Source organism: Phyllobates terribilis, unplaced genomic scaffold (assembly GCF_046119375.1).
Source record: "Phyllobates terribilis strain yellow unplaced genomic scaffold, ASM4611937v1 Scaffold_8__6_contigs__length_399053987, whole genome shotgun sequence".
Lineage (NCBI taxonomy): Eukaryota > Metazoa > Chordata > Amphibia > Anura > Dendrobatidae > Phyllobates > Phyllobates terribilis.
In genome coordinates this window covers 384,925,699-384,950,070 of record NW_027362768.1, presented here as the reverse complement: position 1 = coordinate 384,950,070, position 24,372 = coordinate 384,925,699, and the positions used below count along the sequence as shown (strand labels likewise).

Sequence of the window (24,372 nt, the reverse complement as noted above, 5' to 3'; positions counted from 1 at the left end):
GACTTGAGGATAAGACCTGATGTAACAGCAGAATAGTGACTGCAGCTCTGGAGGTGACTGGAGGATAGGACATGATGTAACCACATAACCGTGACTGCAGCTATGGAGGTGACTGGAGGATAAGACATGATGTAACAGCAGAATAGTGACCGCAGCTCTGGAGGTGACTGGAGGATAGGACATGATGTTACCAGATAACCGTGACTGCAGCTCTGGAGGTGACTGGAGGATAAGACCTGATGTAACAGCAGAATAGTGAGTGCAGCTCTGGAGGTGACTGGAGGATAAGACCTGATGTAACAGCAGAATAGTGACTGCAGCTCTGGAGGTGACTGGAGGATAGGACATGATGTTACCAGATAACCGTGACTGCAGCTCTGGAGGTGACTGGAGGATAAGACTTGATGTAACAGCAGAATAGTGAGTGCAGCTCTGGAGGATAAGACCCGATGTAACGGCAGAATAGTGAGTGCAGCTCTGGAGGATAAGACCTGATGTAACTTTCAGAAGATGCTGCTCATTCTGCCGTTTTTCTCCTGCAGCGCGTTGGGCCGTATTAGTAATTTCCGCAGCGCTCCTTGCACCTCCTTGTTCCTCAGAGTGTATATCAGGGGGTTCAGCAGGGGCGTTATGACCGCGTAGAACACAGTGATGAAGCGATTTGCTGACGTGTACACTGACATGGGCTGCACATACACAATGATGCCGGTGCCATAGAATATGGACACCACCAGTAAGTGTGCCGCACACGTGGAGAACGTCTTCTGCCGCCCCTGCCTGGAGCTTATTCTCAGGATGCTCCTCACAATCCGGTTGTAAGATATAAGAACTAACGTAAAACACGATGGCCCCAGGATCGCCGGCGTGACGATGAGCAGGATCTCGTCCACTGCGGTATCGGAACACGAGAGTTTAATAAGTGGCGTCGCGTCACAAAAGAAGTTGTCGAGCTCGTTGGGTCCACAGAAGGAAAGTCTCAGGAGGAAGCAGGTGTGGAACGTGGAGTGGGCAAAGCCACCGAACCAGGCACAGCCAGCCAGGGGGACGCAGACCGCCCTCCGCATCACAACGGGGTACCGGAGCGGGTTACAGATGGCTACAAAGCGGTCATAAGCCATGACGGCCAGAAGGAACATCTCCGAGCTGCCCAGGACATGGAAGAAATACATCTGAGCCAAGCAGCCCGAGAACGAGATCCTCCTGTTATCGGAGGAGATGACAGCGAGAAGTTTAGGGACGGTCACGGAGGAGTAACAAATATCTAGGAAGGACAGGTGGCTCAGGAAGAGATACATGGGGGTGTGAAGGCGAAAGTCAAGCTGTACCACCAGGAGGATCAGCGCATTGCCCAGAACCGTGAGGACATAGACTATCATAAAACTGAGGAAGAGGAGAATCTGGAGGTCAGAGGCCGCGGACGAGAGGCCGGAGAGGACGAACTCCCTCACCAAGCTCTGGTTACCATGTAAAGACGATTCAATAATGTTCATCTGAGAAAAGACAAAATAAATCAGCAATAAATAACAAGAAATGCAAAAATAACAAACGGGCAAATTATTATTATTCAGAAATGTCAGCAAAAAGGCAGAGCTGACAACCTCCGAGACACAGGATAAAGGCTGGCAGTCAGCAGTAATAGAGAATGAGCTGGAACTGTAAAAAAAACACACGATCTGTGCAAAGTGTTAGGCAGGTTGGAAAAAATGCTGCAGAATAGGAAGCTTCATGCATAGAAGGGTTAATACTACTTTTATCTATTAACAAAATGCAAAGTGACTGAAGAAAAGAGAAATGTAAATCTTTTGCAGCACACCATGGAAGCCCCGTCTTCTGTGAAATCTTTGTCTAGGAGAGACCTTGCTGATGCAGTATAACTACCTAGTAACTTGTTGCTGCACTTGGTTTTGCCATGGTGATTGACCTGTTCCACAACCTCACCTTTGTAGCAGAGTTTGACTGTTCCAAACTGTATAAACTGGGGACAGATACAGGTGGCTTGGTCAGTGTGAAGCCCAGTGCGGTGAAACGCGCGTCAAGGTGCTTCTGCGCTCCTCACCTGTATCTCTCCTCAGTTTATACTTTGGCCTAACTATATATATAGGTAATGATTTATCCTTATAATTATCTTGCTATAGCACATTATGCACTTTATTATTCTATATGGAATCTGTTTAGCATACAGGGCAGTATATTCTATATGCGATTTCTGCTTTGTACTCTATATTTTGAGCTATTAGCACTATGTATATACATTATGCACAATCCTATAGAATCTGCCACAGATGATCCATGTCACCTATGCAAGTTTACACTCAGATATGTCTAAACCCAGCTCTGATACAAAAGTACAGTAATAGACACATAATGCTCTGATATTTACTGACAGATGCAACCTCTGTGTTTTGAGTAAATGTATCTTGGTAATGCATTTCTATATTATCAGTGTTTAGCCAAGGTTCTTTAACCGCTTTACAACCCAAGGTGGTTTGCACATTAATGACCGGGCCAATTTTTACAATTCTGACCACTGTCACTTTATGAGATAATTACTCTGGAAGACTTCAACGGATCCCCCTGATTGTGAGATTGTTTTTTCATGACATATTGTACTTCATGATTGTGGTAAAATTTCTTCGATATCACTTGCGTTTATTTGTGAAAAAAATGGAAATTTGGCAAAAATTTTGAAAATTTTGCAATTTTCAAAATTTTAATTTTCATGCCCTTAAATCAGAGAGATATGTCACACAAAAGAGTTAATAAATAACATTTGTCACATGTCTACTTTACATCAGCACAATTTTGGAACCAAATTTTTTTTTTATTTGGGAGCTATAAGGGTTAAAAGTTGACCAGCGATTTCTCATTTTTCCAACAAAATTTACAAAACCATTTTTTTAGGGACCACATCACATTTGAAGTCACTTTGAGGGGTCTTTATGACAGAAAATACCCAAAAGTGACACCATTCTAAAAACTGCACCCCTCAAGGTGCTCAAAACCACATTCAAGAAGTTTATTAACCCTTCAGGTGCTTCACAGGAATTTTTGTAATGTGGAAGAAAAAAATTAACATTTAAGTTTTTTCACAAAAATGTTACTTTAGACCCAATTTTTTTTATTTTCGCAGGGGTAACAAGAAAAAATGGACCCCAAAATTTGTTGTGCAATTTCCCCTGAGCACGCGGATACCCCATATGTGGGAAAAAACACTGTTTGGGCGCACGGCAGGGCTCGGAAGGGAAGGAGCGCCATTTGACTTTTTGAATGTAAAATTTGCTTGAATAATTAGCGGACGCCATGCTGCGTTCGGAGAGCCCCTGATGTGCCTAAACAGTGGAAACCCCCCACAAGTGACCCCATTGTGGAAACTACACCCCTCAGGGAACTTATCTAGATGTGTGGTGAGCACCTTGAACCCCCAGGTGCTTCACAGAAGTTTAGAACATTGAGCCGTAAAAATAAAATTTTCAAATTTCTCCCACAAAAATGTTTTTCAGCCCCCAATTTTGCATTTTCATTGGTGTAACAGGAGAAATTGCACCCTGCAGTTGGTTGTGCAATTTCTCCTGAGTATGCAGATACCCCATATGTGGGGGAAAACCACTGTTTGGGCGCACACCAGGGTTCGGAAGGGAAGGAGCGCCATTTGAGTTTTTAATGTAAAATTTGCTTGAATAATTAGCGGATGTGCCCCTGATGTGCCTAAACAGTGGAAACCCCCCACAAGTGATACCATTTTGGAAATTATACCCCTCAGGGAACTTATCTAGATGTGTGGTGAGCACCCTGAACCCCCAACTGCTTTACAGAAGTTTATAACATGGAGCCGTGAAAATAAAAAAATCAAACTTTTTCCACAAAAATGAAGTTTTAGCCCCAATTTTTTTATTTTCACAAGGGTAAGAGGAGAAAATGGACCCCAAAAACTTTTGTGCAATTTCTCCTGAGTACGCCGATACCCCATATGTGGGGAAAGTACAGTGTTTGGGCGCACGGCAGAGTTCAGAAGGGAAAGAACACTGTGTGACTTTTTGAACACAAAATTGGCTGGAATTGAGAGCGGACGCCATGTCGCGTTTGGAGAGCCCCTGATGTGCCTAAATAGTGGAAACCCCCCACAAGTGACACCATTTTGGAAGCTATACCCCTCAAAGATTTTATTAAGGGGTATAGTGAACATTTTGAACCCAGAGGTACGACAGAATTTGATAACATTAGGTCTTCATATTGAATAAGTTGTCATTAGTCTTGAGCACAAGTGCTCGCTACTTCAGTTTGCATCGGGTACTCAGGTATGCACCATGTATTGCGCATGCTCGAGTGACATGCTCGAGTCCCCGCCCGCATGTTTCACTGTTATTAGACACCCAAAAAAAAACATGCGGGATCGCTCGTGCATGGCAGACAATCCCCACGAGTTTTTTTTGGGCGCTAAGCATATGGGGCGGAGACTCGAGCACCCGCAATACTCAGTGCATACCCGAGCACTTAATGCAAACTCAAGTAGCGAGCACTTGCGCTCAACACTGGTCGCCATATCGTCATCATTTTTTTTTTTTACTTTTGAAAAAAATCCCAATCCTAACCCCAACCCTAACCCTAACCCCAACCCTAACCCTAACACAACCCTAACCGTAGCACAACCCTAACCCTAACCCCAACCCTAGCCCAACCCTAACCCCAACCCTAACCCTAGCCCAACCCTAACCCCAACCCCAACCCTAGCCCAACCCTAACCTCAACCCTAACTCCGACCCTAACCCCAACCCTAGCACAGCCCTAACCCCAACCCCAGCCCTAGCGTTTATTTTTTACGCCGTTCCTCGTGCGGTATAAGTGATTAGACGACTTTATTCTTCGGGTCGGTGCGATTACAGCGATACCAGAATCATATGGGGTTTTTATGATTGACAGCTGTCACACACTAAAAGACACATTTTTTTGTAAAATCTAGTTTTTGCATCGCCATATTTTGAGAGCTATAATTTTTCCATATTTTGGCCGACAGAGTCATGTGACGTCTTGTTTTTTGCGGGATGAGTTGACGTTTTTATTGGTGCCATTTTCAGGCACGTGACATTTCTTGGTCGCTTTCTATTCTGATTTTTGGGAGGCAGAATAAACAAAAACCAACAATTCAGGAATTGTTTTTTTTTTTACATTTTTTTATGCCGCTCCTCGTGTGGTAAAACTGATAATGCAGCTTTATTCTTCGGATCAGTAAGTTTACAGCGGTACCACATTTATATCATTTTCTATGTTTGGCGCTTTTGCACAATAAAAGCAATTTTATAGAAAAAAAATATTTTTTTGCATCGCTTTATTCTGAGAGCTATAACTTTTTTATTATTCGGCTGATGAAGCTGTATGGCAGCTTGTTTTTTGCAGGACGAGATGGCGTTTTCAGCAGTACCATTATTATTTATATTTGTCTTTTTGATCGCGTGTTATTCCATTTTTTGTTTGGCGGTATGGTGATAAAGCACTGTTTTTTGCTTCGTTTTTTATTGATTTTTTTACCGTGTTCACTGAAGGGGTTTACTAGTGGGACAGTTTTATAGGTCAGGTCGTTCCGGATGCAGTGATACCAAATATGTGCACTTTTATTGTTTTTTTGTTTTTTTTTCCATAGCAATATTTATTGATGGGTACATTATATTTTTATTTTTAGTGGATTATTATTATTTTTTTATATTTTTACAAATTTATTTATTTATTTTTCATTTTTTAACACTTTTTTTACTTTTATACTTTGTCCCACTATGGGACTTTCACTTTTTTTTTACTCTGATCGCCTGTATAGCACAGGAATGGAGCACCATCCCTGTGCGATACAGACTGTCAGTGCTGCAGAGGGAGAAGATACTTTGGTCATGCACTGCACATGACCAAAGTATCTTCCTGCTGTCTGGTGACCAGGATGTTGTCATGATGACATCAGGTCGTCATGGCAACATCCAGGAAGCCGCGGCAGACAGCGTTGGAAGCCGGCAGTAGAGGTGAGTATCGCGATCACCTCCCCTTGCCCCCGCAATGCTGTGATCGACTTCGATCGCAGCATTGTGGGGGTTAATGTGCCGGGAGCAGTGCGGGACCGCTCCCTGCACATAGCACCGGATGTCAGCTGACACCCGGCAGCGATTGCGCCCGCACAGCCTGTGTGCAGGCAAAATCAACAGGGTGTACTAATATGTATCATGCTCTTAAAGCCCAGGGCGCAGGTACGTATTAGTACGTCTTGGGCTTTTAAGGGGTTAATATCATCATATATTACTGGGAGGGTATTGTTCTGGGGGACAAGTGGTCTCTATCAGGAAATTTTTTTTTGCAAATTGGCTTTTCGTAGAGGAAGAGGACTAGAACTCTATAGCGCCACCTATTGGAAGCAGTGATCCTACAAGTCACCATCGACCCTTTAACGAGCCTTGCAATAGAACTTAAGATAAAAGCCAAATCAGAATCTCAGTTTGCAGACACAGTGTTTCGAGGTATTGCCCCTCATCGGTGCAAAGTATGAGGTCTGATTTGGCTAGGTGAGAGGTAGATGAGAGGCTCTGGACTGAGGTCTAAGGGGTAATGTTTCTCCTTCTGGAGAGTGACATGCCGGTCCTGGCATGCCAAGGTAAGGAGGCTTATTGATCGCGCAATGAGTTAGACTTTTTCTTGTTTTTTGGTTATATTGTCAGCATTAATTGTTAAGTTTTATGAAATGGATACAAAAGTATAGACTTATAAAGTAGAGGAATATATGGGGGGGGGGGGAATTATTTTTTCCAAATTTTCCTACGATTTTTGTCTGGTAGAGCAGCTGTATATGACGCGCCCCCTGGGCCAGTGTTGTTTGGGGGATACCCGGAGCCGGATCAGATGGGGGTTGTAGTCTCCGAGTGGCGGTGACCCGGTCCGTGCCCAGGGTGTCAAGCTCAGTGTGTGGCAGTCCTACAGATGTTACTGGATGTTCTTTAGTGTCGACTACGCCACCCGTTGATTTGCGGTCACTACGGCCGCCGCTGCAGCAGGGTCCGCTGAGGCTGGTGGTGTGTGTGCAGCTCAGGTAGTATAACCCCCAACGGGAGGGGTATAGCCTCAGGGGGTCAGTTGCAGAGGATGGTGGTTGTGGAGGTGCAGTGAGGATGGTAATGAAACTCAGAGTCGGGCTGTGCAGTTCAGGGTTTTTACTTACTGCTTTTGTGTTGGTCACTCCGGCCTTGAGTGACCACCCGAGCCGTGCTGCGTCCACCAGGTCCTGGACTCGGCCAACCCCCAGGTGATTCTGGAGCGTGTTCCTGAGCTCCCTTTCTGACTTGTCCTTCTCTCTGGCCTTCCCCACCAGGGATCCACCTAAGTCCGGCTCCCTCGGGCCTCTTGTTGGTAAAACCCTTGTCTCTGGGTTCCCTGACCCTATTCTTGGTTTGCCTTCTGGGTGGATTTAGTGGGTGGTCGTGGCAGATCCTGCCCACGACCTCCGGTCTCTGGCTAAGGATTAGTGCCCTCCACCAGCTTGGGATCCGGTACCCTTGTGCCAACTCTTCACCCTCTGGTCTAATTTTGGGTTCTTGGAGTTCCCTCTTCTCCCTCTCTGGGTCCTTCTTTTCTCCTCTCTCTCACTCTCTTGGCCTTGGAGCTGGCTGAGCTGCTCTGCTTGTCTGACCAAACCTCTACAAAAGACCCTGTTCTAAGATGGTTCCCACCTTATATACTCCCTCTATGTGTGAGCTCAGGTGACCAGCACCCAATGAGCTCCTAGCATTACCCAGACTGCTCCCCCTATCTGCCCCTACACTACTGGGATGTTCCACCCCCCTCCCACTCCAGCCAGGGACAGACGCTGTCGTACCTGCACATTTCTCTAGTGGGAGTACCATTGGTCTGTCCCCCGGAAATGGGATGTATGTAGTGCATGCAGCCTACTGAGCTCAGTTCCACACTCCATCCTTACCCGGGAGTGGAATATCACACCTCTGGCTTGAGGTGTAATACCCCTGTAGCAGCCGAATCCTCAGGGTGCTACATTCCCCCCTGGTAAATCACAGCACGTCCTCGGGCTGTAAGATATAAAAAACATCCAAAACATACAATTTTTTTTTCATAAACATAAACATATAAAACATCACATATATTATCAGCAATAAAACTTTTCATATAAAACTTTTCATAAATAACATAATGGGAATAGGGACACACGGGTTAACAGTTCACTCTTGTCCCAACGGGGACATATTTAAAGCAGCAACAGTTCACTGTACCCCGATGGGTAACTATTTACAGTCTCTTTACCGTACTTTAACGACGGCGTCCTCCTGCTCCTTCTTTGGATTCAGACCCGTCCGGGTCCTCCTGCTCCTCCTCACACCGCAGCTCCTCCTCCGTCAGGCGATGTACATGGAGGGCGTAGGGTCCTTTGGCACACTTGTGCCGGGTGAAGGTGACCTCGTCCCCTACATACAGGTCACGACCTCTGTGTCCCTCCGGCAGATGGCTTTCTACGTCTCTGCGGGTGACAAAGACGTCGCCGGGGGTATGATGGTCTCTTATGAAGCCCCACCCATGCTGCAGGTTGAATTTAATCACAGTCCCGGTGGTACGGGGACCATGAGCTGCACGGGGATCTCTCCTGGTCCGGCTCTTCTGCTCCGCGCTCCTTATCTGTGCTTGCTGTTCCTGGACCCGCCTCTCTCTCCGCTCCTTCTCGAAGACCTCGAGCTGCTGGCGGCAGCACTCTGCACGCCCCGCTGCGGCCGCCCGAGTCTCCTGAGTGAACCCCATGAGGTCTCCTCCGGTGGGGTCCCACTCAAACTGTGCCTCCTCTAGCGGGGGCTGGGTCCTCCTGACGGGCTTCGGAGCCGGAATCAGGGGCTCACACAGGGGCCTCGCCCTTTGGAGTTCCAGTTGGTAGTACTCCTGGGGCCATATGAAGGGCTGCCCATCCGGGCACGTATGCTGGGCGAACAGGTCCTCACCCAGGTGCGGTACTTTGGGTGTTATGGGCGCTGTGGTGGTAGCGGCGCCCGGGTTGACCAGGCCTTGCGACCAGGCTGGTGGCTCCGCGGAGGTAGGGGGCGCTGTTGGAATGGCGGCGCCCGGGTGTACTAGGCCTTGCGACCAGGCCGATGGTATTTCCTGCTTTGCCGCGCTCAGGGTCGAAGCGCGTGACGTCACAGGGGTCGCGGCCGCGGTTTCCGGTTGAGGCCTAGTCTGCGGCGGTGACGATGCAGCGACGGGCACGGCAGGGGGAATTTCGGGCTCTGCGACGGGGAGCTGGGGCAGGCACGCGGTTTCCCGGCTCGGGGTAGAGACGTCCCCTTTACCTGCCTCCATTCGTTCAGCTCCCTTCTCGGCGCCGTCTCCGGCCTTGAGTCCTCCTCCACCATCCTCAGAGGCGGTCTGTCTCCTCGTCTCGGGTGGCGTGCTCCGCTGACGGGTTTCGGTCCGCTGGGCCATCTCTCGGCTCCACTCCGCCAACGTCTCTCGCTGCACCCGGGCCATCCTCCGTGCGAGGCCCTCCAGCGCAGTCTGTGCACACTCCCGGTCTCGGGGGAGCTGTGCCAGGACCTCCACTAGGCCTAGTGGGGTTGTGGCTTGTAGCAGGCTCCTGACCACTGGGTCGGTGCTGCCTGACTCTCCCTCCATCTCCGGGTAGGCTCTCTCTGGACTCCTCTCCGGACTTCTTGTCTCCAGGTGCGCTCTCTCCAGACTGCTCCAGGCGACACCCATCTTCGTTCTCTTGTTCTGTCTCCGCCCACATTGAAGGTGGTCCCGGGGCAACTTTGTGATTGTCAGTTCCAGGGGCAGTTCTCTCACGCTGATGGACACTTCCAGCATCACAGTCTCTGTTGGTGGGCGCGGTTTCCGCTTTTGGCGCCATTCTTCGACCTGGCCCACGATGGGAGGTGGCCTTTTGCCACCCTCTGGCACGCCCATAATGGCGTCCGCTCTTCCAAGGCGGGAAATCTTTGGAAATGGCGGGAAAAAGCTGCAAATGGCGGACAACCGGCGGGAAACGACCTGTGATGGGGTCCGTTGGCGGGGACCCTCCGGAACCGGCGGGAGACTTCTTTTTAAGGTAACGGTGAACTTTTCTTCAGGCACGCAGTACCCGGTTGTTGCGGGCACGTTATCCTGCCGACTACGCCAAAGTTGACGCGCCCCCTGGGCCAGTGTTGTTTGGGGGATACCCGGAGCCGGATCAGATGGGGGTTGTAGTCTCCGAGTGGCGGTGACCCGGTCCGTGCCCAGGTTGTCAAGCTCAGTGTGTGGCAGTCCTACAGATGTTACTGGATGTTCTTTAGTGTCGACTACGCCACCCGTTGATTTGCGGTCACTACGGCCGCCGCTGCAGCAGGGTCCGCTGAGGCTGGTGGTGTGTGTGCAGCTCAGGTAGTATAACCCCCAACGGGAGGGGTATAGCCTCAGGGGGTCAGTTGCAGAGGATGGTGGTTGTGGAGGTGCAGTGAGGATGGTAATGAAACTCAGAGTCGGGCTGTGCAGTTCAGGGTTTTTACTTACTGCTTTTGTGTTGGTCACTCCGGCCTTGAGTGACCACCCGAGCCGTGCTGCGTCCACCAGGTCCTGGACTCGGCCAACCCCCAGGTGATTCTGGAGCGTGTTCCTGAGCTCCCTTTTTGACTTGTCCTTCTCTCTGGCCTTCCCCACCAGGGATCCACCTAAGTCCGGCTCCCTCGGGCCTCTTGTTGGTAAAACCCTTGTCTCTGGGTTCCCTGACCCTATTCTTGGTTTGCCTTCCGGGTGGATTTAGTGGGTGGTCGTGGCAGATCCTGCCCACGACCTCCGGTCTCTGGCTAAGGATTAGTGCCCTCCACCAGCTTGGGATCCGGTACCCTTGTGCCAACTCTTCACCCTCTGGTCTAATTTTGGGTTCTTGGAGTTCTCTCTTCTCCCCCTCTGGGTCCTTCTTTTCTCCTCTCTCTCACTCTCTTGGCCTTGGAGCTGGCTGAGCTGCTCTGCTTGTCTGACCAAACCTCTACAAAAGACCCTGTTCTAAGATGGTTCCCACCTTATATACTCCCTCTATGTGTGAGCTCAGGTGACCAGCACCCAATGAGCTCCTAGCATTACCCAGACTGCTCCCCCTATCTGCCCCTACACTACTGGGATGTTCCACCCCCCTCCCACTCCAGCCAGGGACAGACGCTGTCGTACCTGCACATTTCTCTAGTGGGAGTACCATTGGTCTGTCCCCCGGAAATGGGATGTATGTAGTGTATGCAGCCTACTGAGCTCAGTCCCACACTCCATCCTTACCCGGGAGTGGAATATCACACCTCAGGGTTGAGGTGTAATACCCCTGTAGCAGCCGAATCCTCAGGGTGCTACATATATATATAAAGGGTCCGCAGCACAGACAGATTATTACGATCCTTGTGAATGTTCCATCCTCTGCACAATTCCTAGAAATATGATAAAGACGTTACAATTCTTCCTGTCTCCGGTGGATCTGTCGATGCTTCACTTCTTCCTTGACTTCTGTCAATAACATCTGCATGAGAATTACATTGTATAATGGCAGAACAACACAAACCGATAATACTATGGATTCAGCAGAAAGATACAAGTCTGAACACTGCACTAGCCCATAGTGTACAAGTGTGTATCAGGAGAGTTAGAGAACATGCTGCCTAAAGGTAACTAGAAAAAATGCCATAAGTAACGCGTTACCTGGGGCAATAAGTGCCGCAATGCGATGTCCATATAATTAGTGAATATACACTGGGGAAAATAAGTATTTGATTCTCTGCCGATATTGCACGTTTTCCCACCTACAAAGAATCAGAAAATCACATTGTATGATTTTTACATAATTAATTTGCATTTTATTACATGAAATAAGTATTTGATCACCAACCAACCAGCAAGAATTCTGTCTCTCACAGACCTGTTAGTTTTTCTGTAAGAAGTCCTCCTACTCTGCACTCATTACCTGTATTCATCGCACCTGTTTGAACTTGTTACCTGTATAAAAGACACCTGTCTACACACTCAATCAATCACACTCCAACCTCTCCACCATGGCCAAGACCAAAGAGCTGTCTAAGGACACCAGGGACAAAATTGTAGAACTGCACAAGGCTGGGATGGGCTACAGGACAATAGGCAGCAGCTTGGTGAGAAAGCAACAACTGTTGTCACAATTATTAGAAAATTGAAGAAACACAAGATGACTGTCAATGTTCCTCGGTCTGGGGCTCCATGCAAGATCTCGCAACGTGGGGTAAGCATGATTCTGAGAAAGGTCGGGAATCATCCCAGAACTACATGGGAGGACCTGGTCAATGACCTAAAGAGAGCTGGGACTACAGTCTCACACATTACCATTAGTAACACACTACGCCGTCATGGATTAAAATTCTGAAGGTCCCCCTGCTCACACCAGCACATGTACAGACTCGTTTGAAGTTCTCCAATGACCATCTGGATGATCCAGAGGAGGCATGGGAGAAGGTCATGTGGTCAGATGAGACCAAAATAGAACTTTTTGGCATCAACTCCACTCGCCATGTTTGGAGGAAGAAAAAGAATGAGTACAACCCCAAGAACACCATCCCAATCGTGAAGCATGGTGGGGGAAACATCATACTTTGGGGGAGCTTTTCTGCAAAGGGGACAGAACGACTGCATCATATTGAAAGGAGGATGGATGGGGTCATGTATGGTGATATTTTGCCCAACAACCTTCTCCCCTCAGTAAGAACATTGAAGATGGGTCGTGGCTGGGTCTTCCGGCATGATAATGACCAGAAACACACAGCCAGGGCAACTAAAGAGTGGCTCTATGAGAAGCATTTCAGGGTCCTGGAGTGGCCTAGCCAGTCTCCAGGCCTGAACCCAATAGGAAATCTTTGGAGGGAGCTGAAACTCAATGTTATCCAGTGACCACCCCGAAACCTGAAAGATCTGGGGAAGATCTGTAAGGAGGAGGGGGCCAAAATCCCTGCCGCAGTGTGTGCAAACCTGGAGAAGATCTGTATGGAGGAGGGGGCCAAAATCCCTGCTGCAGTGTGTGCAAACCTGGAGAAGATCTGTATGGAGGAGGGGGCCAAAATCCCTGCTGCAGTGTGTGCAAACCTGGAGAAGATCTGTATTAAGGAGGGGGCCAAAATCCCTGCTGCAGTGTGTGCAAACCTGGTCAAGAACTACAGGAAACGTCCGACCTCTGTGATTGTAACAAAGGTTTCTGGACCAAATATTAAGTTCTGTTTTTCTATTGTATCAAATACTTATTTCATAGAATAAAATGTAAATTAATTATGTAACAATCCTACAATGGGATTTTCTGGTTGTTATTTTTACATTCTGTCTCTCACAGGTGAAGTGACCGACGATAACAATTACAGATCTCTTGATTCTTTGGCAGTGTATCCAATACTTATTTTCCCCACTACATAGTAATCTCCCGCTTCCCCGTACCCAGATGACTCATATTTGTTGGTAAAAATAAAGATTACGCGGCACCAGAACGATATCAGGGGGCGCAGACTGCAGGGAAAAAAAGTGATTCGAAATATAAGCAGAGAAAAGAGTAAACTATGGGAAGAATAAAAACATCACTTTTATTGAAAATGCATAAAATAATATGCACAGAGGACACCAAGCAAATCGTCTGGATGTGGTGATGGTGAAGGTTTGCACGTGGTCAGGACGCACAGCAGCCGCAGTCTCGGCTCGTGTTCCTGCCGTGCTCCCCTGTTACCTCCTAGAAGGATTGATCTTTCTCTCTCAATTCATAGATCATATCTGAATTCAGTGCCGACAGATTTTCCCATTACTGAGAGTTGGTGCTTTTAAAATTCTATGGAGAGAGGAGGAGGAGCCGGGGGGAAGACACAGAGATTCTGCTGCAAGTTCTCCCCACAGGAGTTGACAGTTGCACTTCTCCATAAAACTTTATGAGCACCAACTGTCACCTCCTATCTCATTAACGGGAGACTTTTTATTCACTGTACTGCAGAGAGATTTTCCCGATGAATTGAGAATTTTGAAAATGAATGATCAGAAGAGAAGATTTCTCTGATATATTACAAAGTTTCTTATTTTTCATGTGTACAATTGATTTCTGAAATAAAGATTAAAACAATGGTTACTCTATAAAGAGGATCGCTCACGTGTAACAAATATGTCCCTTTGTTACCTGATGGAAATGCCGCTGCTCTACTGAATCTGAAGATGTTTTTCTTTTGTCCCTGTGTCTCTCCCTTCCTGAGATATGACTTTTCTCTTCTCGGTATGTAAATCTTGTCTTTTTAGCCAACTAGGCGTTGACCTAGTGGAGCCGCCTACACAGAGATTTTACCTTTTGATCAGTGATCGCGGATTGAAAATGTAAGTACCTGGACGATTCTTCTTGCCATCGGTCAGTCAGACAGAGCGGCGTCCATCTAAACGAGCGTAATAGCTTTATAAGCATATATATATATACCTGTAGAAATCAGCTGGGATTGTATCTCTGAGGCATTTTACTAATGAGCTAAAGTTAATAATAAAAGCAGAGTAAACAGCAATTATTCACAGAGGTGACATCTTAATTTAATGACACAGGTGACAAAAGCCAATTAGTTATTATTGTTCTCACTCCATTGTGAGTATACATTGTATCATATTCATCCGACCAGCCAATCACAGCCCAAAGAAAGTGAGAAGGACAGCAATTTACTAATGAATGACATGTATTATTATTATTATTATTATTATTTATTATAGCGCCAACTTAAGTTTGCAAAGAAAATCCACTGACCCAATGGTGAATAATGAGCTCAGTCCTCAACTGATAAATATTGGAAATTGCAGATCTATCACCTCACTTTGTAGAATTTGGGATAACCTCTTTACCTTGTTATTCTCCCTGGCAGCCTAGTGTATTTTCTACAGCTTTCTGATACTTTCATGTTCTATACATTCTTGTTTTCCTAGTAGTTCAGTGTCCCATCCAATAGTAGTTCAGTAATTAACCAGAGCCAGCTTGGGTTTGTAACTAATAAGTCATGTCAGACTAATCTAATTCCCTTCTATGATGGAATCACTGACTGGGTGGACCCTGGAGGTCCCCTCCAACTCTACCATACTACTATGATCCTTGGTTATGTAGATGGTTAGCAGATTATGTACTTCTTTTATAATCCTGTTTTCTCCCTGGTGGACTGGAGATGTATGTATCCGGATATCTTAATATACCTTCTTCTGCATCTTATTGGTATTCTTGGTAAACCAGAGCTTTTATCTTCAGTTTATTCTTTGATTAACTTGTAAAATGGACTGCAGTTCAGCATTTTGTCCTTGGTGATATAATAAATAGACTGTAAACTCTAGAGATTATTTTTCAGAATTTCTTCTTCTTGGTATTTTGTGCCTGGTAGCCCAGTGTTTTTTTTTCATCAGTGACCTTACATTCTGTTTCATTGTCACATCTTTGGTTATTTAGTAGATTATTCGCAGGTGCACAGAATCTTTCCTTCATTTGTCTACACTAGTGATGAGCGAGCACTAAAATGCTCGGGTGCTCGTTGCTCGGGTCGAGCACATTGGAATACTCGGGTGTTCGACCTGAGCAACGAGCCCAATGTAAGTCTATGGGAAACTCGAGCATTTTTCAGGCGGCTCCCCCCGGCGGTCTGCAGAGCGCCTAAAAATTGCCCAAATCGATGGGAGCAGTGCTCAAATGACATGGGGACAGCATGGGGAAGACCCCTGGAAGCATTTCTGACTCCCAGGTCACTGCTGTGAACAACGTGGTCAGAGAATTGCGCCACTTTTACGGACTCACAATGAAACATACAAAAACGAAACCAAAATGCATTTTCCTGGGAAATATGTTAAGGAACATACTTTCCAGTGTAATGACTTGTATATAAGGCAAAATAAATAACCAAAAACAAAAATACCCCTACTCACATCTTGGGCTATGTTCACACGTAGCGTTTTTGATGCGTTTTTGCACTTCTGCATTGCTTTCAACAAAGACAAATGCATTCACTGGGAAATGTAATTTTAACATTTTACAACCTTATCTGGCCATGTGATGTGTAACACATCATCAGACACATGCATACAGTGCTGAAAAGACATGGGAACAGCATGGGGAAGACCTCTGGAAGCATCTCTGACTCCCAGATCACTGCCTTAAAGTGTACCCATCATAAGTGATCCTTGGCGCATGTGAAGATGCCTCCCGCCATGCACCTGTCATTGCAGACTTGCAACAATCACCGTCCACGTCCTTGTCCCAGTGCAGCGTTCAGTTGTCCCTACCCCATTCCTTGGAATGCAAGCACAAGTATGCAGCCACCCACCCACCCACAGGCTGCAATACTATACTGCCAAATTTTTGACAGCTGCTTGCACTTGAAATGTGGCCTTTTAGGCTGGTGGAGGCGGAAGCTTTTCATAACCTCATGCCTGCGGCGGCCGGGTGTCCATACTCGGTCCCCAGCCACCACTATTTCTCCCGGTGTTGTCTCCGCCTTCCATAAGCACGGGTCCCACAACATTACCCGTGCCCTCCCCAGTGCACTTACTGGGAAGGACCGCCTAAAGACAAACACGTGGACAGGTGAATGTGGCCAGGGACGGTACGGAGCCAATTCACAGCTTTTTTTGCTGAGAGTTGTATTTCACCACAGCCATATTCTTTAGCTCAGTGAAAGGACTGGCATAGAGGGAAACCATATCTACCCTGGGTGTCATTTCTCCCAGGAAGTCCTCTAAAGCAGCTTTTGCAGAATCAATGGCAGCCTGTCCAACATCAGCTCGCACTTCTCGGTGGTGCTTTGACACACAAACATCTTTCGTTGCGCATTTAATTTCATGACTACAGAGTTGGGCAATGGCCTGATCTGTAATGCGGTTTGAGAAATAACATGCATAAGCATGTCCGATCCACATTAAAAAAACAGCCATAGAGTGTCCCGGAACCTTCCGCCACACTTTTCTTAGCCAGGGCTGCTTCTCGGCAGTGTTGGACGGACCCACCAGAAAACCGGAGACTCCTCCGGCGGGCCCTGGCTTCTCCTTCAGGAGAGTTCACAGTGCCGAGGTGAGGCCATGATGATGATAGAGGCCACCATCTGCTTAGTTTTCTGTTACTTGGAATGTAAGCGCAAGTATGCAGCCAGCCACCCACCCACCAACAGACCGCAATACTAAACTGCCAGATTTCTGGACAGCCGCTTGCACTTGAAATGTGGCCTTTTAGGCTCGTGGAGGCGGAAGCTTTTCACAACCTCATGCCTCGTGTCCATACTCGGTCCCCAGCCGCCACTATTTCTCCCGGTGTTGTCTCCGCCTTCTACAAGCGCAGGTCCCTGAAAATTACTGCTGGTACTTTTCTGTGGGAATTTCCTTGCCTCCTACCAGCCTGGAATATTTCCAGTAAACTATGGTACGACGCCATGGTATTAGCACTGCCCCCAGTACCAGTAGCGAAGGCATCCCCAATTTCCTTCTCAGGAATTTTATTTGGTAGACTGAGTGGCCGCCCAAATACATTAGTTTCTCACAAAGGAGCTGAAGATAGAGTGGCAGTAGGTGCAAGTTTTTCCATCCTGTTAGATATTAGAGGGTGAACGGCAGCACATTGGATCAGTGGTTAGCACTGAAGCCTTGCAGCGCTGGGATCCTGGGTTCAAATCCCAGCAAGGACAACATCTGCAAGGACTTTGTATGTTCTACCCGTGTTTGCGTGGGTTTCCACCTCAGTAAAAAAGCCACCATAGAGTGTCCGGGAACCTTCCCACACACTTTTCTTAGCCAGGACTGCTTCTTGGCAGGGTTGGACGGTCCCACCGGAGAATCCTCTGGTGTGCCTTGGCCTCTACCTCAGGAGAGTTCATGATAGCGCTAACTTTGCAGCTGCTATTGGGCTCTTGAGCGGGTGAGAAAGGTTAGCCCTCAGAATCAAATCCTCTGGTGGGCACAATGTTTTTCAATCTGAAACAGCTTCTCAGTGGGAGTTGTATTTCACCACAGCCATATTCTTTAGCTCGGTGAAAGGACTAGTATAGAGGGAAACCGTATCTACCCCGGCTGTCATTTCTCCGTCACCAGGTTCCGCCCATTGTCACACATGACCATGCCTGGCTGTATGTTCAGCGGTGAGAGCCACAGATCAGGCTGCTGTGTTACAGCTTTCAACAACTCTGCAGCGCTGGGCGGTTTGTCACCTAAGCATTAAGCATGTTATCTTCAGCACAGCCTGTTGCCACTTGGCCAAGGCAGTGCTGCAGTGCTGTCAGCTTGTGACTGATGTGGTCATTTCGGAGATGGTGGAGGAGGTGCAGGAGCTGAACAATGTGATTACATTGAGGTTACATTGACGACTCTGTTTTTATACTAAAGATAGATCCTACTGTTTTTTTTTTCCACGTTATTTTTAAAGGCAAATGCATTCACCGGGAAATGTCATTTTAACATTTTACAACCTTATCTGGCAATGTGGTGTGTGACACATCATCAGACACATCCTGTTTCATTGATGATGGAGGGACTCTGAAAGACACATAGAGCAGGGCCACAGTAACGAGTACGACATGTTCCCATTAGAAAGGAGAGGGTCTGCTATTCAGTTATAGGGTATGCAGTGAGTCCAACGGCTGACCAAATTTAGGAAAAACCCCACTAAGAAATTAAAGACACATAGAGCAGGGCCACAGTAACGAGTACGACATGTTCCCATTAGAAAGGAGAGGGTCTGCTATTCAGTTATAGGGTATGCAGTGAGTCCAACGGCTGACCAAATTTAGGAAAAACCCCACTAAGAAATTAAAGACACACAGAGCAGGGCCACAGTAACGACAAATTCCTATTAGAAAGGAGAGAGTCTCCCATAGTGTTGGCCTATGCAGTGAATGCAAGGGCTGCCAAAAATTTGGAGGCACTTCAATACCCCTTGGAAGAGACGTGGAGGAGAGCCTCATAAAAAAATGTTCCCATTAAAAAGGAGCAGGCCTCCTATACTTGTAATGCCCATGCACAAGTGTATGGGATGACAAACATTTACCCATGGGGGGTATACATGGACATACTGTATAAAAATTTTTTTTTACGGGCATCATAAACACCCTTTAAAAAAATTATGTGGGTGTTGCATCACGGACCACGGTCACCCTTGTGATATGGTGGTGGAGCATGAGGAGAAGGAGGAGGACAAGAGCAAATAGCAAAAATCAGGAAGCATATACCCATGTCTGGGTGTGAAAAGGTGCATGCGAATACACCTCCCAAGAAAAGACACTGGATTGGAGTTTATGTTACGCTGCTATTGACGCGCCCCCTGGGCCAGTGTTGTTGGGGATACCCGGAGCCGGATCAGATGGGGGTTGTAGTCTCCGAGTGGCTTTGACCCGGTCCGTGCCCAGGGTGTCAAACTCAGTGTGTGGCAGTCCTTACTGATGTTACTAAAGTTCTTTATGTCGACTACGCCACCCGTTGGATTGCGGTCACTACGGCCGCCGCTGCAGCAGGGTCCGCTGAGGCTGATGGTGTTGGTTCAGCTTTAGATAGTATAACCCCCAACGGGAGGGGTATGGCCTCAGGGGGGTCAGGTGCAGAGGATGGGGGTTGTGGTGGTGCAGCGTCGATGATAATTAAAGACAGAGTCGGGTTGTGCAGTTCAGGGTGTTTACTTACTGCAGATATTCCGGTCACTCCGGCCTTCAGTGACCACCCGAGCCGTGCTGCGTCCACCAGGTCCTGGATTCAGCCAACCCCCAAGCAAGTCTGGAGCGTGTCCCTGAGCCCTCCTTCTTGTCCTTTCTTCTGGCCGTCCCCACCAGGGATCCACCTAGGTCCAGCTCCCTCGGGCCTTCTGTTGGGATACCCTTGGCCTTGGGTTCCCTGACCCTACACGTGGTTTGCCTTCAGGGTGGATGTGGTGGGTGGCCGTGGCAGATCCTGCCCACGGCCTCCGGTCTCTGGCTGAGGTATGCTTTAGCCCCCACCAGTTTGGGATCCGGTACCCTATTGCCAACTCTTCACCCTGGGGTTGTACTTGGGTTCTCAGAGTTCCTTTCTGTCTCCCCCTCTGGGTCTTTCTGGCTCTCCTCTCTCACTCTCTCTGGGCCTGGGGCTGCTCTGCTCCTCTTCCTCTGGCTTCTCTGCAAAGACTGGCTGACTGACTCCTCACAGACTGACCCTGATCTTAGATGGTGCCCACCTTAAATACTCCCTCTATGTGTGAGCTCAGGTGACCAGCACCCAATGAGCTCCTAACTTTACCCAGGCTGCTCCCCCTATCTGCCCCTACACTACTGGGATGTACCACCCCCCTCCCACTCCAGCCAGGAACAGACTCGGTCGTACCTGCACATTTCTAAGTGGGAGTACCGTTGGTCTGTTCCTCGGAAATGGGATGTGTGTAGTGCATGCAGCTTACTGAGCTCAGCTCCACACTCCATCCTTACCCGGGAGTGGAATATCACACCTCTGGGTTGAGGTGCAATACCCCTGTAGCAGCCGAATCCTCAGGGTGCTACACTATCATCCGGTGGTGTTGAGAAGTCTGGCCCAATCCAGCCCTTGTTCATTTTTATAAGAGTCAGCCTCTCAGCATTTTTAGTTGACAGGCGGATGCGCTTATCAGTTATAATTCCACCAGCGGCACTAAAAACCCGCTCTGATAAAACGCTGGTGGCAGGGCAGGCCAGGACCTCCAAGGTGTAGAGAGCCAGTTCATTCCACGTATCCAGCTTGGATACCCAATAATTATAAGGCACAGAGGAATCACAGAGGACATTGGTACAGTCGGCAAGGTACTCCCTCAGCATCTTCCCAAACTTTACACTCCTTGTGAGAGTACTCCGCGCCTCAGGGCCTGTGCGATGGGAGGGTCTGAGAAAACTCTCCCAGAACTTTGACAGTGTTCCCCTGCCTCTGCTGGATTGAAGTTGTGTCTCTCTCGCCTGTACTCCTTGGTTGTCCAACGAAGTGTGACCTCTGCCGCCAGCATTTTCAGATGGGAATTTCTTTAATAGTTCCGCAACAAGGGCATTCTGGTACTGCCCCATTTTTGTAGACCTGTCCTCCTCAGGAATAAGAGATATAAAGTTCTCCTCGTAGCGTGGGTCTAGAAGTGTCACCAACCAGTAATGACTGTCACCCAAAATTTTGAGAACGCGAGGGTCATGGGAAAAGCAGCGTAACATAAACTCAGCCATGCGTGCCAGACTACTAACAGGCAAGACTTCTGTGTCCTCACCAAGAGGATGACTGACCATGCTCTCCTCTTCCTCCTCCTCCTCCTCTCTGTCCTCTGGCCATCCACGCTGAACAGACCGTATGACAGCTGTGCAGGTAGTACCGTCTATAGTGCATGAAACTAGCTCCTGTCCTTCCTCCTCCTCCTCTTCCTCATTGTCACCCAATCCACGTTTGGATGAGATGATGCTGGGCTGTGTGTAATCACCCTGTATGGTTCCTTGCTCCATCTCATCGTGCTCCGCCTGCAATGCATCCTCTTTGATTGTGAGCAGAAAGCGTTTCAGAAGACAGAGAAGTGGGATGGTGACGCTAATTATGGCATCATCGCCGCTCACCCTCTTGGTGGAGTCCTCAAAGTTTTGGAGGATGGTACATATGTCTGACATCCATGTCCACTTCTGACGTCTTATGTGTGGAGTCTGAACTGAATACCGACGGCCTTGTTGATGCTGGTACTCAACAACTGCCCTCTTCTTCTCACAAATCCTTCCCAACATCTGCAGTGTAGAGTTCCAATGCGTGGGGACATCACACACCAGTCTGTGAGCCGGAAGCTGCAAACGCTGCTGCAAAACTAAAAGGGCGGCGGAAGCTGTAGCTGACTTTCTAAAATGGGCACACAGGTGGTATACTTTAACAAGCAGATCTGGCAGCTCTGTGTAGGATTTGAGAAACCACTGAACCACGAGGTTAAGCACATGGGCCAGGCATGGTATGTGTGTGAGCTCGCCTTGCCTCAGAGCCGCCACCAGGTTCCGGCCATTGTCACACACGACCATGCCTGGCTGTAGGTTCAGTGGTGTGAGCCACAGATCTGCCTGCTCTTTCAGAGCTGTCCACAACTCTTCAGCATTGTGCGGTTTTTCACCTAAGCATATTAACTTCAGCACAGCCTGTTGCCGCTTGGCCGAGGCAGTGCTGCAGTGCTTCCAGCTTGTGACTGATGTGGCCATTTCAGAGATGCAGGCTGAAGAGAAGGAGGAGGCTGATGAGGATGGGGTGCAGGAGCTGTAGACCGTAGGGGCAACCCTGATTGACCTAGGGCCCGCAATCCTTGGCGTCGGGAGGACGTGTTCGGTCCCAAGGTCCGACTGGGTCCCGGCTTCCACTATGTTAACCCAGTGTGCCATCAGCGAGATGTACCGTCCCTGCCCACAAGCACTTGTCCACATGTCCGTGGTTAGGTGGACTTTCCCGGTAACTGCGTTGTTGAGGGTACGGCTAATGTTTTGGGAAACTTGCTTGTGTAATGCGGGGACGGCACACCGGGAGAAATAGTGGCGGCTGGGGACCGAGTACCGAGGGACGGCCGCCGCCATCAGGTTGTGGAATGCTTCCGTCTCCACGAGCCTAAAAGGCAACATTTCGAGCGCAAGCAGTCGTGAAATGTGAGAATTTAGTAGTGTGGCCTGTGGGGCGTTGGCTGCATATTTGCGCTTGCGTTCCAAGGACTGGGGTATGGACAACTGAATGCTGCGCTGGGACAAGGACATGGAGGTGCTTCCTGATGCTGCTACTTGAGAGTGTGCAACGACAGGTGCAGGGCAGGAGGCATCTTCACATGCACCATGGACAGGGGATTGGCTTGCATGCACAACAGCGGAAGAAGCAGTTGTGCCACCTGCAGACACTGTTCCTGGACCCTGGGGTTCGGCCAACAAAGTCGGGTGCTTTGCTGCCATGTGCCTGATCATGCTGGTGGTGGTCAGGCTGGTCGTTTTGCCACCCCTGCTGATGCTGGCCTGGCAGGTGGTGCAAATGGCCTTTTTGGGGTTATCGGCAGAGTCTTTAAAAAACAACCAGACTTGGGAAGACCTAACAGTTGTACTGGAAACTTTCGTCATGTTGGTGTTACGGGGAACGGTTGCCCGCCTTCTGTCTGCGGCCACCACACTGCTTCTTCCTGCCTGTTGGGGTGCTCTTCCTCCCTCCCCCCTGTGTGCTGCTGTCCTCGCTCTGCATGTCCTCCTGCCAGGTTGCGTCAGTTACTATATCATCCACCACCTCGTCTTCCACTTCCGCACTCTGGTCCTCCTCCTGACTTTCTGGCAATTGTGTCTCATCATCGTCCACCTCTTGTGACTCTTTCCCACCGTCACCTTCGTGTGACCGTGGATGCTCAAATATTTGGGCATCGCTACAAGCGATCTCCTCTTGCCCCGCTTCAAGTGGACCGGGCGAGAGGCCCGAATCTATAAATGGAAAAGTGAACAGCTCTTCAGAGTGTCCAAGTGTGGGACCAGTTGTCTCCAGGCACTCGGCAGGGTGGGAGGAAGGAGGATCAGGGTGAGGAATATGCGGTCCAGACTCACGGCTACTGAGACTTGACCGTGTGGAAGACAGGGTGGTGGTAGTGGTGGCTAAGTGACTGGAAGCATTATCCGCTATCCAACCAACAACCTTTTGACACTGCTCTGGGTTCAATAGTGGTGTGCTGCGGTCCCCTAGAAATTGGGACAGGAAGGTCAGGCGAGAAGATGTGGGTGATTGTTGTGGCACAATTTCAGATTGCCCACAGCCTTGTCCTCGGCCTCTGCATGCACCATCACATCACGTCCAGTTCCCCGTCCATTGCCACGTGCCTTGCCTACGTGCCTTGCCCTTGCCCACGCTCACTACAAATGACTGAGATTGGAGCGAACTTATATGTGATCCGTGTGACGGAGAAAACAGAGTTTTAAATACCTAGCCTGTAGGTAAGTAGTTTGAACAGCAAACTGCTGTGAATTGCTTCACTGACACACTGAAAGAAATTTTTAATGGAGGCCAGAAATGGCAGTATTTTCTGACAACGTATATGTGATCCGTGTGATGGAGAAAATAGAGTTTTAAACAGCTGGATTTCTAGCGCTGTAATATGGAAAGGACCTGGCTGTATTCTGCAGTGCCAATGTGGCACCCTGCTACCACAGGTACCACAGGACCCAAAAGGGTGCATGGACGGACTTCTCCACCAGAGGCCCTCACTACATAACAGACACCTCCACCCTTCCAACTGATACCACCAGAGGGAGCCCTGTTAGGAATATATATATAGGAGGGTGGAGTTAGGTAGAGAGAGTGTGTTGACACTTTAGATCAGTGAAGGAGCAGCACGTCTGCTGCTGTGTTGAGGGCCCCGAGTGTGGCCGAGGCAAGGAGAGAGGAGAGAGGAGTTAAGGGGGC

At 48.5% G+C, this 24,372-nt stretch overlaps 1 protein-coding gene across 1 annotated transcript; it reads right to left on the bottom strand.

Annotated features, from left to right (window-relative positions):
* Positions 1-503: 503 nt before the first annotated feature.
* Positions 504-15,472, bottom strand: LOC141157778 (olfactory receptor 1f45-like). The gene is made up of 3 exons (XM_073645308.1): positions 15,403-15,472; positions 11,680-11,780; positions 504-1,490 (listed from the first exon to the last, which is right to left on the bottom strand). Exons 1-3 carry the CDS (start codon positions 15,470-15,472, stop codon positions 504-506), a joined length of 1,158 nt encoding a protein of 385 aa, XP_073501409.1.
* Positions 15,473-24,372: the final 8,900 nt, after the last annotated feature.